This window comes from Coloeus monedula (assembly GCF_965178545.1).
Source record: "Coloeus monedula genome assembly, chromosome: 1".
Taxonomy (NCBI): Eukaryota; Metazoa; Chordata; class Aves; order Passeriformes; family Corvidae; genus Coloeus; species Coloeus monedula.
The window spans coordinates 60,467,863-60,486,300 of record NC_138781.1 but is presented as its reverse complement, the minus strand read 5'-3'; the positions used below and the strand labels follow the sequence as shown (position 1 = coordinate 60,486,300).

General features: G+C 41.7%; 1 protein-coding gene across 1 annotated transcript; it reads right to left on the bottom strand.

The window, feature by feature from the left end:
* Positions 1-870: 870 nt before the first annotated feature.
* IGFBP3 (insulin like growth factor binding protein 3) lies at positions 871-18,168 on the bottom strand. The gene is made up of 4 exons (XM_082277629.1): positions 17,184-18,168; positions 12,803-13,029; positions 10,103-10,222; positions 871-3,250 (listed from the first exon to the last, which is right to left on the bottom strand). The coding sequence occupies exons 1-4, from the start codon at positions 17,566-17,568 to the stop codon at positions 3,125-3,127; spliced, it is 858 nt and encodes a 285-aa protein (XP_082133755.1). The 5' UTR covers positions 17,569-18,168; the 3' UTR covers positions 871-3,124.
* Between the last annotated feature and the right edge of the window lie 270 nt (positions 18,169-18,438).

The window sequence follows — 18,438 nt, the reverse complement described above, 5'->3', positions numbered from 1 at the left end:
GGCAGGAGAAAAATGTTTGAATGACAAGTACTTTTGTCTATTGAATTGGACTTCTGTCTTCACAGAAATAGGAATGCTAAAAAAAAAAAAAAAAAAAAAACAAAGAAAAAGCCACCACTGATTCTTTCATTTTAAAGTTATATTTTTGAAGAGGGATAATAATATTATTTTGCATTTTATACCAATGTCAACTGACAGGGACATCAGATTAATGGCAAATATCCAATACTAGTGCAAGCAACTGTGCTTGTAAAAAATATTTAAAAGGCAACTTCTGAAAAGGATGAAGCTTTAAATTACAGGTGAGACTTTATTTATGGGGGCTATTTTTAAACATGATTTCTGTTATAATGACGTCTGTTGGAAGCAAAATAATGAAACTGACTTACACAATCTTTTTTTTTCCCCTTATGACTGTATGTTTTCTCTGTTACATTACTAAATACCATTAGTACTAATAAGGGAGCTGAATGCCATTTCTTAAATATTCATGTGACAGAGTGCATGCTTGAGTCAGGTTTAGCTCCTTGAGATGTAGGGTTTTCGGGGTTTTTTTATAAAATATATGACTTAAGGACTTCTACTAGCCAGCTTCTTCTAGATGTATTTGTTTTTAATGGTAGAAAAAAACATTTAAAAGTTTAAATACTTGACAAAATACCCAAATCATAAAGCCTGTCACAGGCTGTTAATACATCTTACATTCTTGCAAAATGTGTCTTGTAAAGCAGCTATCTATCAGTTTTGGAAAGAAACTGATTTTTGTTTTCAGAACACTCCCCAGACTGTTAATAAAAAAAAAGAGGCAAAATAATAACTCACTTTAATGAATCAAAACCTTATTTTCTTAACTATGAATATGTGCCCAAATATTGGTGTATATATAATGTTCTCTCTGTGAAATTATTTGAAAATAACTAGTTTACAACTCTAAAAAAAACCAAAAAAACCAGCCCAGCATTTAATATTTTGCCAACAAATCTTTGCAGGCGTTAGATTTGCTTTAGCAATAAAAATATTGCAATAAACCTTCACCTCACAAAGCTTTCTGTAACCATGTGTCAGGAAATCTGTATTAGCCTGGAATAAGCATCAATTCAAGTATAATTATTTCTTACTGTGAGATTATAAAATTTCAGTTTTAATGATGATATAAACTCATTTCATTAGACAGAAATTTGGAAAGATGTGCAGAACACACATAGTGCTGTTCAGCTAATACATTTCAGGGTAAGGCTTTAAGCATCTGATTTATGGTGATGGGCTGCCTCAATCCTGGCAAGCTGCATATCCAAATCTTTCCATGCCACAGTTTCTCGATATTTGCCATTGCTGGCAAGAACAAGGATGGTTGTAATTCAGGCAGTAGGAGAGGAACAGGCTCCTCAGCACCACAGTCTCTCCTCCATTAACCCCTGGCTGAAAGCCTACTGTCCTTAGTCTTCATGGAGTTCCCAACCCAACAAGAAATTACAGTGTTGATGGCTTCTTTTTTCTACAGTGACATCAAATATTTATAGTGACACATATAAGAATATATATATTTATATAAATATATAAAATATTTATATAAAATACATAAATAAATACATATACAAAATACGGCATTATTTTCCAGAGAGATTATACATTTCACAGGCCACCTTTCCTTATCCAGACTTCATTGTCATACAGAACTTTTCACAAAGTACATTAAACAATCAGCCTCAAAAAAAAAAGTTGCCAAAGCCCTCCTTATGTGAAAGCATCACATACCACAACAAAACCAAATCACTTCTCTTCCAATTAAAAAGACATATAACACCGTGGCAGACAGTGAGTTTAACTATTTTAACCCAATGGTTCTTATTATATGCTTAGATGCAGGCAAATGACTTCTACCATAGTCAAAACAAGCAACAATTTTGTATAGCATAAATGAAACATGTGGGTCTCAACACCCAGGGTCCACAATCCCCCCATCTTGTCAACACTGTTTTCAAAAGGAGTTCCTCACACAGAGTATGTGCTTTAGTAGAATGCATCAAGACAACACAGAATAGATACACCTTTTCAAAATAAATAAGCAAATACAAAGGGTAGTAATGTAATGGCAATTTTTTGTCCATGAATATTCTGTATTAGTGTGAGCAGTAAATGGAGGAAATGTAAGCCCTGCTGCATGAACTGAAGCAAAGGACAGACAGAAGAAAGCTTTACCAAGAGCTTCAGTGCGACTGTTACCCTTTCCAGTGGCATAATTCAGTGATGGGTACATTACAATTATCAATAAAACAATTTAAAAAAATATTATCTTGGTATTTGTAGTTATATCAAATAACAAAACTCAATCCCTTCTGGAAACACTTCCTTCGCGTCCCAAATTCATTTCTCTTACCTAGAACAGGTCAGTGTGTATGCATACAGACTTATATATATTTGTAAATCATTCCATACCCTTACTTTCTCTTTGCACACAGATGTATACACTAGAATTACTGTGTAATATTTGGTATTCACATGTTACATTTAAATAAGGTTTATTAAAAAACAATTATATTAAATACAAACTAGCAGAATATTCATAATATATTTTACAGAAAAAATAGCTATGTCTTTATTTTAGAAATACATTTCTTTAAAAAGTTCTTTGAGATTTTTTATAAAACTTTTTACCCGTGAAGACAGGTTTCCCATCAGACCTGTAAAAAAAGCTTTACCTTTAAATCATTGTGGATTTGTTTGGATTTGTTTTTAATATTTTTACAAGCTTAACATCTATAAATTCTTCAAAATAAAAAACCCAGTATCTTTTGGGATCAAATTGGTCACAGGCCATTCTGACCATAAAAAGTCAGTGGAGACTCCCTGAAGTGCCTTTTGTTTTTGTCTCTCTGGATATCAATAGTGCAGGTTTACATGGGAATTCAGAGCTCCTTACACATCCCATAGGAAGCTCAATGTGTGTCAGCAGCAGGGTGCAGCTGCAGCAGCATCCACAGAGGCTGCCACTCCCCATCTGCTGCAGGAGGCAGAGCTTGTTATTCCATGCACAGTGCAGTCCACAGCGTTTGCCCAGCCCCTCCAAGGTCTCTGTGAGGTCCAGTGGCCATGCACAGATGCCAGAAGAGCTGGCACCCAGCCCTCATTTGCTTTCCAAGTTATAGCAGTGGACATCTCCTTTTCCCTTCCCATCATACCCAGGAAGTGGCTGTCCATATTTATCCACGCACCAGCAATAACCTCTTCTTCGGCCTTTGGATGGGCGACACTGAAACAGAATAAAAGACCCAGTTAGCATGATTTTCGTTTTCTGCACCTGTAGTGTTAGACAGCAGGGATTCCTGCTCATTTGATAGCTGCACTTCAATATCCTGACCATATCTGACAGAATCTAACAGAGTATTTGTTACCCCTACAAAGTATTTCAATAAAAACTTACCTCCTCTCCCCATCAATCCCTCTGGGTCTAACTACTCTATAATAAAACTGCACTGAGAACTACCAGAAAATAGGCTTATGAAGTGCTCCCTATTATATTTGGCAGCACACCTGCCCCCTTTCAATACAACATAACAGTATGGGCTAGTGACTGGGACCCATCTTTAGAAAAAAAATTTAGCAGATATGTTCTACACTAAAGCACAGGTCTGGCAAAGACAACCATTGCAGCAATAAACACACTTGGTTTGCATCTGTTTACTGAAGGAAATTCAACAGTGTAGCTGACATTTATTAACAGATACATAATCCTTCTGCAGTGTAGTTATCATTGAAAAAACTGCGAGGTGGACTAGAACTTTACATGTTTTTTCCTATAAAAAAGTTTGTGTATCTACTGGTCTATAACATGTTATCTTTAAGTTAACTGCTGGAATTTGTCAACAATGCTGACCAACCTGAAACTATCACAGACAATAACACTGAACCTCTTTAGAAGCAGTAACGCAGTAAATATGTTACTAAGTAAGGCTCCTCCCAAGGAACCAAGAACAGCAAAAAGTAGACTAAAGGAGGTAACATGCTGCAGGCTGCATTCAGTATGCAACTGCACACAGTTGCATACCATGAACTTCTGTGACCTCTCAAGGTTTTTACCCACTCAAAAGACATCTCCAGAATCTCACTAGGTTTGCAATGGTCAGCCTTACTGTCAAGACACAGCCTCCCAATCAGCTCATATTTTGAGATTTGCTGACACAGGATTTTCTTCAAATGCAAACAAAGGTGGCTGTTTACTTGGGACATATTGACAAAAGAGGCAGTGACACAAGTATACCCAGTTTCCTGAGATTTCACCGGTTGCATTACCAATACGAAGGAAGATTTGCTAGACAGGTGCTACTTATGGCCCTCAACACTGTCAAGTCTATCATTCAAGCAGAGCAAGTGCTGCCTCTGAGATCACATTCAGAGTAATTCAAGTTTTTCAGAGGTTCAGGCTGGTACAATCAGGTAAACTTCTCCACTACCCCTCAACTTCTTGTTCTCCAGAGTCTCATAGGCATGGCCCGATGTCTCAGGAGGCTGCGGCAGTGGTTCATGTAAGTATCTTTTCCATGCGCAGGTATACAAGAAAACATGAAGCAAGTGTTGGGCTCCACATGCTGCTCAATGTGACTCATCCTTTCCATGTCTAGTTTAGTATCTCAGGTGCTATTTTGGACAGAACTGGGAATACAGACCACTCTGGGACAGCCTGCACCAGCACACTGGCCCAGGAGCCAACTAATTTGTGGCAGCATGGAGTAGGGTAGACAGTCTTCACTAAGACCTTGTGAAAGAGAGATGGAAGCAGGTCACACATTAGATACAAATTTTTCAAACAAGTCTTCATCTTGTTTATTTTATTTTACAGTAAATTAATAATGTTATTCAGCAAAACTGCAAAATAATCCCACCATATTTTGTTTTTGAGACAAAACTTCAGGAGGAAACACTCCAGAATAAATGTCTCCTCCGAAGGAAAAAAGGCCTCCCCTTTTCCTCCATCAATGAGACAAACAGGTCACAAGAAGTAAAAGTGGGAAAAAGAAACCAAACTGATTATTAACACACAAACAAAACAGGGTAGAACAGGATTAAAAAACCCTCAGAGAGGGAACAGACACACGGGCTCGGACCAGCCGGGGCTACCCCATGGGCCCGCTGGGGCCACCCGCAGGCTCCCCGGACTGGCGAGGAGGGAAGGGAGGCAGTGCGGCAAGCGGAAGGAAAGGGAAAAAAGAACAAGAAAAAAACCCCAACAGAACGTTTCCCCAGCTAGCTCGAACACAAAGGAAACCAAAAAGCAGCACAGCGTTCCCGGCGCACTCCCTCCCGAGCCCTTGGGCCGAACCGTTCAACTGGCCCCTTGGTCCGTGGCTCTGGGCCCGTCCCCAGGTCCATCTTAAAGGCACAGTGCCCTTGGGCATTGAGTGGATGGTTAAGGAATAAAGCGGCTTCATAACGTCACCCCAGGACAGGTCACACATTAGATACAAATTTTTCAAACAAGTCTTCATCTTGTTTATTTTATTTTACAAAAATTAAGTAATGTTACTCAGCATAACTGCAAAATAATCCACCCTTCTGATACATTATTGAATAAACAGCCCAATGCAGAAATAATGCAATGTTTTCTCTTCTACAAATCTGCAGTCCTTCTGCATTAGCCTTATGAAAATGGACAGCAGCAGGATGACAAGATCCAGCTTAATGTACATAACCCCTTACTTTTAGAAGAGGGTGAAGAAGTTCAAACCTACTGAGAGAACAGCTACATTAATAATTCACTAAACTAAATGATTACCCACGCTTCAGTTTTTATCTTTACTAAATCTTTAAACATAAGTCCTACAACTTATATTTATTGTCTCAAAAGCCTGACTAGAATTTGCATGTATTCTCCAGGATTTCCATGGATGACAGCTCAATGTCCACTGATATCAAGGGAAATTTTTCATCAATTTTGGTGGTGAATGGACTGGACTCCAGCTTAGGTATTATAAACATTTAATGACTTAAATTCTTCATGCTCAAAACAGAGGAATTAATAAACAACAGCCTTTGCACAATTTAATTTTACAAAAAAGGAAACTGAGGCAGCACTTCTAGAGTTGTTTTTCCCAACAAAGTAGGCACAGATGGAGCCCAAAGAGCATAGGGTTTCTGGCTGCCAGCCTGGTGCTCAGGCAATGAAACTACATTTCTGCTATTAATAGTAACATAGCCTCCCCTTTTAGAAGTACTATATGAAGTATGTTACACAACTCTCACTGATTCATAGGCTTGCATCACTCTGCAAACAAATGATCAATTAAAGTTCTCATGTTGTTGGAGGGTTTGGTTGCTTTTAACAGTTGCATAACCAATTTTCACATGAAGTTAATCTGCAGAAACACCTTTTCTACCAGTAGTATATATTTTTTTACTTCTTCTGGACAATCCATTTTAAAAGCAACATCCTTAGATCATTCTACAGCTGAAAAATGACACTCTATGAGAAAAAAACTTATCTTTTCCAAACTGTGATTTTTTTCACCCACTCAGCCATACTGCCAATCACAAAGCACTTCTGATTGAAAAGCAATGCTTTTATCCTGAAACAGCCAGCATGCATTCCCTATAGAAGTGGTAGACAGGTCACATGGAAAACCATATATATCTAAATATCTGCTCTTATGAATTTTGTATTCCACGTACATTTCTAGGTTCTGCCCAGCTATTCTGTATGACTTCAAAAGTTAAAAAAGTTGGAAAACTGCTCAAGCAGTGGAAACAGTAATAACTTCTGATAGAAACACCAGCTGCCAGCTTCCATGCCACCTGCCCCTCTCCCTTCCACAAAGAAATGCTGCAGAGCCATTTGTGGGGCACAGCAAAGCATATGGTATCCCACTGAATTCCTGGTCAGTCCAGAGGGCTCCATGGAGCTACAAACATGGTGTTCAGGAACAGACTGCAGACAACATATACCTCAGGCCATTTTGGCTCCTGGCAAGTGCAGCTATGTTTTCAGTGGAATGATGCCAGCTCACATTTAGGTGAGTATCTGGCTTCAGTATACAAACAAGGGGCAATTCTAGTAATTGCCCCATATAATAATTCTAATTTCATCAAAACGTTTTTTCCCATGTTTGAGGTAGGAATGTGCCTGTATCAACTAATTATGCATAAATATGCTTATATATCACAGTTGAATAGTACAACCTTACGTGTGTGATTTATTAAGACAAAGAATTATAAATTTTAATAGGTCTGATTTTAAAGTTTATATATAAACACAAGGTGTGAAACATTTTTCATGTTATAGCCTAACAGATAAATTTATGTTCTTAGAAGTGCTCCACATAGGCAAATTTTTCTCCATGGTTGTTCCTGAGAAGTCAGTTTCTAGGTATCCACAAATGTCATGAAAAATAAGTGCTTTCAACTGGACTGGAAAAGCAGATGACCAGGAAGGCAGAATATGAGTGCCTCCTCAATGAGTTTTAATGGTGCCAGGGTGATCATAATTTATCAGATTCTTACCATCCCAAACCTAATACAGTCTCATCCTAGACAGTGGTTTTGGCAACTGTTTCCAGAATTCAAGATGTCTAGCTTGCATTCATTTTTTGGATTTACTGTCTAATTCACAGCCTATTACTCTGAATTTTGTGACAATAGAATATAATTTAATTACAGATTGAACATGGCTGATAATGGCCTGAAGGGACTTAATTAAACAGCATAGCATTCTGTTAATGAGATTAGACACCCATATCATCACAGTATCTAAAATACCAGACCTATATGTTGATTCTTCAAAAAGAAAACCAAAAAAAACACAATTGTCACAATTCCTTGCTGACAGTTAATTTGATCTGGACAGGACTCACTCACTTCTCAAACTGATGTCTTTTTCCTAGGAGTTAATTCTATGAGGGCAACTATCATTTTTGGTTTGTATTTTGTTGGTGAGAGAAGCAAGCTGCCTCTGTAAATCCCATCTCTGAGGTCTTGTTCCCAGGGTTGATCAAGGTTCATCTACAGAATCAGCAACCCAAGTGAATTTCATGTAGAATGTTTAGTCATGTGGGCTCCATTTGTGGGCATTGCCTGCAAGACCCTTAGTCATCTCACACTACCATAGAAGCTACTGGACCTGTGTAAATGGGCACAGTGCTTGAGAAGGCTGGCTAGGTATGAAAGTGTCCCTTCATTTTCTATGTATGCTGACCAGATGGGCTATTGCACATAGGGCAGGAACCTTTCCTAAAGAAGTTTTTAAAGTCTCCAGGCAGCACAGACAATACACAGAGGACAAAAGTGCATATTTGTTTTGTACCAACACCTTATTCTTGTAAATCAGCTTCTAGGAACAAAGGCTAGGTAAGATTATTATCTGTCTTTCCTACTTTTTTGCCTTTGTATTTTTTTTTTTTTTTTTTTTGCCTTGGTGATAGAACTATGACTGCACTTTAAAGTACAGACCTCCTTTCAATGCTTTAATATTGCAAGCTGCTTTAATACGTGCTTACTGCAGATCTGATTTACTACACACAATGCCAGAGATTACTTGCAAACCACCACATTTTTGCAGACAATGCAAAAACCTCAGAGTCTGAAGAGAGATGAAAGGAAGATCTACTCAACAAAGTAAATACCAATCTGCAGTCTTCTATAATACATAGAGAAGGAAAAGGACTACGGCATACTTGAGTGCCTTGATGTGCTGTTATAGAGCAGCTAAGAAAATACTTTTATGGCACAGGCACAAAACAGTCCTAGCCTCACTCTGCATAGCAGTCCAATGCATTTTCTGAAAACAAGCAGACTGAGATGTGAGCATTGCTCTTTGCTAGTTTACACAGCACAACATGGCTGACACTGGCTTCTCAAAGCTCCAGGCAACAAAAAGAAACTTCCCCTGCTTGGGAGTTGCCACCACCTGCTCAGGAAAAGCTGGGAAGCATAGATAAGCTCAGCAGCACATACCAAAGGTCAAACAGCACTGTCAGTGTTGGACTGATGGCAAAAAGGAAGGCTGGAAATCTCACCCCTGTTACAAATGCCTCACCTGACACTGACAGCTTATTGCAGAGCTCAAGGGAATACTAGAAAGGGAAAGACTGTTTCTAAGAAAGCTGGAAGCCAAAAAATAGAGACACCATTCCTAAAATAAGGTTGCCTGGTCAGAGGTTGGCCTCTCACTTCCAACCAATGAACTGCATTAGCTAGCAAGAGAGAGTTAACCACTCCTTCAGTTACCAGAAATAGAGAGGCTGATTCGTGTAAACCCAAAGGGAAAGACATGATGGTCCACAAACAAAATCTGTCCTTGAGAAAAGTCTTAAAGAAACCTTTGAATTCAGGAAATTTTTGAATTATACCAAGAAATATATATTTGTAGGCAGGCCACTAACTAAACACTGAAATTAGATGGGATGTGTGCACTAAACAAAGAACCTGGCACAACTTGCACTTCCCCAAGTTGTGAACGAGCTTCAGCGGCAGCATTGAATGGAGAATGCGGCTGTAGCTCAATCCAACACAACTAAAGCATAAATACCTGCAGTTTTGGTTGGCATTTGTCAAGAAAGGTCACAACCCCAGAACCAGAAAGGGCTGAGAAGCCATCCTTGCTGCAGAGTAACTACTGAAAGTATCACTTTCACGATAACATGACTTGGATTTTGGAAGCGATCTGTGTAGCACATAAAGGACAGATACATACCTTTCTCAAGTTGCTTTTTGTAATATGATCCGGTATAGTTCTTCTAGGAACTCTCAAGCAGCTATTTACAATTCAAAGCATTGATCTATTGCAGTCATATGGTGACTGCAACTTTAGCTCTGTGGGTTATTGTAGAGGCACTGCTTTTTTTAAACCAAAGGGCATTAGTATCTAGGACACCAGTCAACCCCTGTGTGACTAGGTATGAAGTTTCTCAAATGAATCTGTTGTCATGATCAACAGAAAATAAAAATACTATCCCCATTTGACGAGCTTCAGCACTATCGGATCAGGTTCTAAAACTGGAAATAAACTAGTTCCTCTGCAAAATGATATATAATGCACCTTGCTGGGAAGATCCTTCAACAAAGATGCAGAAAAGGTGAAATGCATTCATTGAAATGACCAAAACTCTGTACTTACTTGCTTTTTCTTGTAGAATCCCTTCTTGTCACAATTTGGAATATGAAAGCCTCTGGGACTCAAGACATTCAGGATCTTTAGGTGGTTTAAAGTGTCTTCCATTTCTCTACGACATGGACCCTGTTAACAAGCATGTTTTAGGAAACACAGGTGAAACTTCACTCCAAAATTCCATCTTTCACTCAAGAGTTAGTAAATCTTTAAAGGGCAAAAAAGCACAAACACAAACAAATCCATTAAAACTAAGAGATGGCTGAACATGTCAAAGGGCAGACCATTCGCAAAACAAAATCTGATTTTCTGATCTATTCAACATAAACTGATTTCTAAACCTTGACGGCCCTATGCTATGCTGAGGCACATACTGGCATTTCCAGTTGAAATCACAGTCACATATACCTTTGGGAAGGCTTAACCAGTATGTAAATCTGTCACATATAACATAACTTAAGTTTGGAAAAGCCGGCCTTGCACCAAGTGGGAAAAGAAGAAAGTAGGCCACTGGAAATACACTACTAGATAGGCCTTCCCCAGTGACATTTGGTTTTTGTGATTCTGCTGGATTTGAAAGATTAAATGAAATTTATTCAATTGAAAACAAGTGGTTTGGCATAATGCATATATAAAATTCCTCAACTTTGGACAACAATTCCCAATTTCAATTGAATCAAATAGATGCAGTCATACAGCATCAGTATCACACAATAGTCTCATTAGATAAATATGTCACTTTTTTCCTCAGTTTCTTCATCTGCAAAAGGCTGACAACAATGTAGTGAGGATTAGCTCTAGGACAATGAGCCAAAAACAGCTTCCAGAAGCACTTACAAGAGCATGTCTCAAACACCAACTAATTATATCTCACAGCAGCCCTTCGGGGTAGGGAGTAAAGCATTATGAGCCCCACTTTGCAGTCAGAAAATCAACAGCAGAGGAGTTCACATTTTGCCAGAGGCCAAGAAGGGGGATCAGGATTCAAGAGTCACAGCCTACAAACTCTGTGCTTAGCTACACTCCTGTCTGGGTAGATCACTGACTTGGTCCACCAGCCCACTTCTTTAGCAAAGCCATAAGAAAATTTCTTTGCATGGTTTCATGGTTTAAAAATGTTTAAGTTGCTAAATTGACACAAAGACTCATTTGGTGCTGGTTCTAATTAGTGAAGTAATGACATGTATACTTTCAAGTGGTAATATTAATAGTTTTCTCATGTAAGGTACCTTTTATTTGAGTGTCTGAAAGCATACAGTCTCCATACTGGAGATTAAAACGGAGTTTTTTGGTCAGTAAAGACCTTCCTTGTTGCCTTCAAGTTTTCTTTCTGTATTGACCTCACAAGCTCTAAACACAGGCTTTAAATGGCTCCTCTTACTGCTCAAACACACTGAATGGAAGTGACAGACATTCAGAGATTTGGTCCCAAATTAGGCCTACACAAAGATCAACAGCTTTTTTAAAATTTTTATTTTGAAGCAAGCTTCCAAAGTCAGCCAGGCCAGTATCAAAAGCTAACATGCAGACACAGCTAGAAGAGCATTTGCTGACAAAGGCACCAGTCCCTGATGGACTTATTTCAGGTTTTTAAAGATACCAGCAGCCTTGGTAAACTGGTATACATTTGATCATGGACCCAACTATCACTACTCATCCTAATTAAGAATCTATTTCCTCAGAGTGACCAACCTTCATTCTTTTAGTGTTAGCACTTTAACTTCACATTTTTGGGAGGAGGACACACTGGAAGGCAGATACTGAGGTGATATTACCAGATGGCTGGACATCAGTGACAAACTAAAAATGAAGTTTCTCTTGGAAGGCATGCTCTCTTCAGGCAGAGGTTTTCACCTCATACAAGTTTCAAAACCTTCTTTTGAAGATGAGAATCCATATCTGCTTTTACCATGCCTGTTTTGGTGAAACGCCAAAGTATATACAGATGCATTTTTCAGGCAATCTGGCCTCAGGCACAGGTTATCAGCTGGATGTCCAGGAAGAGAATTATTCTTGCCATCAGATTCACCACACTCTGACTGCCCTGCAAATTCACTGGGCGCAGTCACTAGGAAGCAACGGCAGCTCATGTGACCATGAGACTTTGCTCTTAGGCAGTAGCACCAAACAGCAACTGCAAGTGCAGGCGGTGCTCAGCATGTCATACAGTGACTGACTAGTCAAGATCCTAATTCTCAGCTCAGCCTAAATTCATCTCCCTTGATTTGCACCAGGAAGTATATGAACACAGTGCCACTACACACAATGTGAAACATCTTTTTTCCATTATTGCAACTCAATTACACTGTTTGCAACCAAGTTTAATGATGACACTATTAAACCTGTCCCAAGTCCACTCACACAAGAGTGTGACAATTACAGGGGGACACAAGAATTTTTGACCTCTAAGAAACTTCAGTGAAAGTCATGCTGGTATTGATGTAATCATCATTATGTTAGTCCTATGTGTTTCCTGAACACAATCTTCTTGGTCTGCTGATTGTGTATGCATTTGCAGAATCAATAAATCTACCAGTTAAACTGCCAGAATGTCCTAAAAGGCTGCAACAATTACCACTCTTTAGCTACTTGGTATAATTATTTATCTTGTCATATGCACAACAAGCATATATATGTATATATATATATACACACACACACACACATTCACATGCTGGCAAATGCCTGCCTATTTACAAAAATACTTACATATTCAGTCTCTTGTTTGGATTCAGAAGAGAAATTCAATGTATCTGTACTCTGCGAATCATATTCCACTTTATAGCGTTGTGTATCTTTGGCTTGCACTTTCCTGATTATATCTATTTTGATGTGTGGTGGTTGCAATTTGGAATCTGGCACCCTGTGAGAATTTGCAATGGCCTGATTTTCTATGCTGCTGGTACTCCTGTCTTCTTCTGAATCACTGAAATTGCCTTCAAAAAGAAAAAATGCAGAAGAAACAATGTTACTTGGCTGCCAGTAACAAGTGTCTGCAAGGGCATAGAAACGTAGAATCATAGAATATCCTGAGCTGGAAGAAACCCACAAGGCTCATCAAGTCCAACTCCTGGACCTGCACAGGACAGCACCAAGAATCAAACCATGTGACTGACAGTATTGTCCAAACACTTCTTCAGTGCTGTCAGTCTTGCTGCTGCAACCACTTCCCTGGGGAGCCCACCCACCCTCGGAGTGAAGAACCTTTTCTCAATATCTAACTTCTACCTCCCCTGATGCAGCTTCATGCCATTCCCTCAGATCCTATCACTGGTCACAAGCAAGAAGAGATTAGCTCCTGCCCTTCTGCTTCCTCTTATAAGGAAGCTGTAGAACACAATGAAGTCGCCCCTCAATCAACAAGCCACTAGATTAGTGTATGTGTTTAATTTTCCTTTTTACAGAATAGCAATATACAAAAAGATGAACGTCAGCACCTTTGTTGCCAAGCGATGTTTTGAAGCATTCCTACGCTCAGCACGGCCTCGCAAAGTGCACAGCTGCACCGCCTGTGCAGGCTGTACCCAGGAGGTGGAAACCAGCCACGGCCACTGCCCCGGGAAGCACGGCCGCGCCGGCCACTCGCCCCTGGCTGCCCGCTGCTGTGCCGCCCGCCGGCGGCAGGGGGCAGGCCTGCACCGCAGGAGCGGAGCCCGCCGCAGCCCCACCGGCGCCGGGGCGCGGATCCCTGCCCTCCGCCACTGCTGACTTCATCAACCCCTGATAAACGCGGCCGGCTGTGGGCACTTAGGGGCTGCGGTGTGGCTCTGCCTGTCCCAGGGCCGTAATTTCGTAAATTTTTTTTTTTTTTTTTTTAAAGGGACATTAATACTATCAACTCTAGCCCGCTGAGTTTCCTGGTTCTAATTAGCCATTTCTTTTTTTTTTTTTTCCTTAACTTTATTCAACACACAGAACAGGAAAGAAAAAGAACTGCACGCTTTCATTTCTCTGCTATTAAAATGAAAAACGTTTATTGGTGTACAAAACACATTTTAATGGTCAAAAAACGCCATTCATTCTGTAATGGTTCCAAGGACAAACACTGTTTTCAGCTTGATCTTCAAAAATATTTTCTCTTTAAACTACCATCCAAAAAAAGCCAGGAGAAGTAGATTTTTCTAACATACTCCATAAGTTCAGTGTTCCTGTACCTTCTAAGGTATTTGTCTATGCTGCATTTCTCTCTGTTAGGAGACTCCTGCAGTGCAACTGTAACTACATGCATTTCCTCCAGGGAATTTTTCCAGTTAAGGTATTCCTAACAGCTAAGTAACAGCTAAGCCCCACTAGTTGTTGTCTTAGCTGCTGACCACCTTCTTTTTTCTTTTTTTTTTTTTGTAAGGAAATCCTACTGGGAGTGCACAATGACAACATCCAGTGCTAAAATTATACTTGATGACTCATTAAAAAAAAAAAAAAAAAAAATCACAAAAGCTGAGAAATTCAGTGCTAGAAGTCCATGTTCACATAGTTCATTGATGCGAAATATTTCAACACAGGATGTACAGTGGCACTGCCAATACACAGGAATGGGGAAAGGAACATAAGAGGAAGAGGGTTCTACGTTAACTTTTTGGTACTGGTGGTTTTAGTGCAGCCACGGCTGGCAATGGACTTAATTGACCAGGAAAATCCAAATCACAGTGCAAATGGATTAAGGCAGTTTAAGTCCTAAGTCCAAATTTCCTGGCTTTTGTGGGTTTAACTCAGATTCTCAGTGGTATTTAAACATATTTCTGGTAGTTTAATGTCCTGTTTTGAAACAGTAGTATTTTTTCCCCCCCACTCTCAATGAAATTCACAAGAAATGAGTCACTATAATGTTAAAAACCTGAATCTAGGTTTTCTGCAATCAGTCCAGTTCATTAGTTTTTCTCTTCTACCAAAAAATAAGTAGAAAATATTCTCAACGTGCATTGAGTATCCATGACGATGTCTGGTCATTTCAGTTTAGATAGGCCATCATAGTTCAATAGCACTTCTTACACTTCAGATTAAAATGGTCATATTGCCACATTTTAAACTGTAAAGCATATTTGACTAACTCAATTTCACAAAACTTGGTGCCACACTAGCTTTACATCCTCATAAGAGAAACAGAACTGCCATGAGAGTTACCCATTCTCTCTTTTTTAAAGAGATTAAACAAGTTGCAAATGCACACTACTATTTAACACTTTTGTGCCCAATAAAACAACTGTAAAGTCAGTGGCCTACTACAGTTTCTGTTACAATGCTACTGTAACATACTCTACCCTATATCAGCTTCTAGCAATTTCTGTGAACCAGGAATGACCAACAGCATAGCACATGATGCAGGACGTAGCTGTGTGTAAAGGAGCTGATGTGATCCTGCCCGGAGAGGGTGTATACCAGTGACTGTTGGCTTTAGAGCTAGAAGTGAAGTGGTCCTCATGAGAAGGTAGGCACTATGTGTCATATAGGTTCTGGGTACTCCTTTCTTGCACACCAGGTTTGCAACCTTCACTCCTTGAATGTGAACTGTAAGGGTCCCACTATGCATTTTTTAAGGTATCAAAAGTTCCTACTGATTTCAAAATTAGAGTCCTTTCTCAGCCAAGAATGCAGAAATAAGAATTCAGATGAAAATGGAAAGATTTTCAGCTAAGTACAACTCTGTCTTTCCCTTTCTCCTCTCTAACAGTCACTGTTGAAAGCACTACCCCTAGATTAAATACCACCAACGCCTAAGTACTGAGGAGATGCCTCATTTCCAGTGTTACTCCAAGGATGAATACGATGAACCAGGCTCATGTAATAAAGGAAGCTGCTCAATGTTCCAAAGAGATTAAAAACTTCAGTAAACCTCAAACTCTCATTCAAATTGTCACAGCTTGGAAGCAGCACATAAATAATTATTATAAGGCATCTCCTATTCTTCTAACAGGCAGTTAACTGAGGCACTGGTGCCACTTTCTCAGCTGAGGAATGGCTACTCAGAGCTACCACAATCTAGCAGAAAATCTTATGGCTTTTTAAAAATGCAAATAGTGGAAAGCCTTTCGACACGCTTTTCTATTAAATAAATGTTAACATACTTGCTGTTGGTTAGCAAACAGTTTAATTAAATGCTTGCATAGAGGGACTGTGCTCTCTCGATCTGAATCCCAACTTTCCCTAAGTTTCAAAATGTGCATCCTAACAGAACTTTTTCCAACCATCTCTTCCTTTTCAAACAAAACCCGTTCTGTGAACATCTCACTTACAAGACATGCAAGAGGCACAGGAAATCTTCGTTTGACCGAAGATTTACTTGCAGTGCAGACAAAAAAACAACGTCCTCTTAAACACTGTTGTGCAACGCTTTGTTCTGAACAACCACCTTTCCAGGCCAAAGGGATATTTAAATTTAAATGGTGTTTTGCTTGTTTGGGGGTTTATTTGTTTGGTGGGGTTTTTTGTTTTCTTTTTTTGGTCTTTTCTTTCTTTTCCTCTCTGTGTTTAGACTTCCCTGACTTACCCACGCTGCTATGCAGGAGTTAGAGCCCACTGTCTCAAGTTTTTTGCTCACTCTCTTTCCAGGCACACCGGGGACAAACGGCGAAGATTTCACCCTCTCTCTCTCTCCATCCACGCTCTGTAGTCTAGCAGTCCCATGCACCCGCAGAAGTCACATGAAATCCCTCCCCCAGTCCCTTTTTTTTTTAAACTCTGCCTCTTTTGCGAGGAGCACGGGTTGAAGAAAATCAGTATATACATAAATAAGGTGGAAGAGGTAAATTGTCCTTTCCTTAGGCCAAAGCACACCTCTTTCAAAACGATCCCAGGCTCGGCTACGTGGCTGCCAGCAGAGCCCCCCGCCCACGGGCCGGCAACAGGCGGACAGCGATCGAGGGCCGTTTCCGGAGACAGAGCTCTGCCGCGAGCAAGCCCACGTCCCCCCGCTCGTGCTGCTCCCTTTGTAACTTAAAACAAAAGAAAGCGACACAAAAACCAACCAACCAACCAAACAAAAAACCCACAAAAACAAACAAACAAAAAAAAACCAACAAGAAAGCAGCGAAGAGGGAGAGCGGCGAGCAGGAAAGCCACCCCTTCGCCTCCCACCCCGGCCGCAGCCCCTTACCTGCAGCATGCGGTCCCGGCAGCAGGAAGGCCCGCAGTTTGCCGCCCGCCGTAGCGTTGGTGCAGAGCCCGCGGCCCTCGAGCAGCGCCTGCAGCGGCCGCGCCTCTTGCCGCCGCGGCTGGCAACTGAGCCCCGCGCCGCAGCGCTCCGTGTAGATGCCGCAGGGCTGCCCCAGGCGCAGGGCGCAGGTGAGGCAGCAGCCGCAGCCCGGCTCCCGCACCCGTTCGGCGCAGTCGGGCTGCAGGGGCTTGCACTGCTGCAGCGCCCGCGAGTCGCAAGGCTCGCAGCGGACCACCGGCCCCGCCAGCACCGCCGCCGCCCGCCGGACCAGCAGCGCCAGTGTCGCCGCCGCCACTGCCCACAGCACGCCGGGCCGCGGCACCATAGCAACGGCGGAGGGGGCCGCCGGGAGCCGCCCCCGCGCACCCCGGCCGGGCGCAGGACGGGCAGAGCTCCGCGCGGGCGCTCACACGCCGCCGCGGGCGGAGGGTGTCGAGCGGAGCGGCGCAGCCCGAGCCGCCTCCGAGGGGGCTGCGGGGAGCGGAGCTGCCCGCTGTTCGCAAGCCTGCGGCGCGAGGAGGCGGGAAGCCGCGCTGCCGGCACTCGCGCTCCGGCCTTCTGCAGTCGCTTGCCCGCAGTCACATCAAGGCAGCAAAAGCCCGCTAGCAACAAAGGCAACCTTTTTCCTTCTCTTCTCCCCTCTCCTCCCTGCAGAGCGCCTGAATTATTTGGCTCGACAGTAACTTTTTTCTTTTTTTGCCACACAACACTCAGGAAAAAAAAAAACAAAAAACCAACTCTTTGCAAAAGTTAAAAAAAAAGCCAAGCCCAGACGGTCTGAAGAAAACTTAGTCCAAAAACGTTTCAGAAAAGAAGGAGAAAGTACCGAGAAGGGAAAAATAGAGATGGGGTGAAAGAAAAAGCGAGGTTTCCTTCGTTTTATTCCCCGTGCCGCCTGCCAGCCGCTCTCCCCTGCTCCACTCTCCGCCAGTCCACACCCAGCTGTCTCCCGTGCTGTCCGTCCGCCCTATATAGTGCCGCGGTCGCCAGCCCGCCCCGCGCCATGAATAACGCGCGGCGCGGCAGGGAGTGCTGGCCCTCGCCGGATCCAGGGCTCGGTCACGCAGGGCTGTGAGGGCGGTGCGGTGCGGTGTGGTGTGGTGGTAGTAGGCGGGGGCCGCGGCGATGCCGGGGGTTTTTGGGTACTTCTTAGAAATCAGCTGTGGTGTGGCCCTGGCAAGAGGGCCACGTCGTA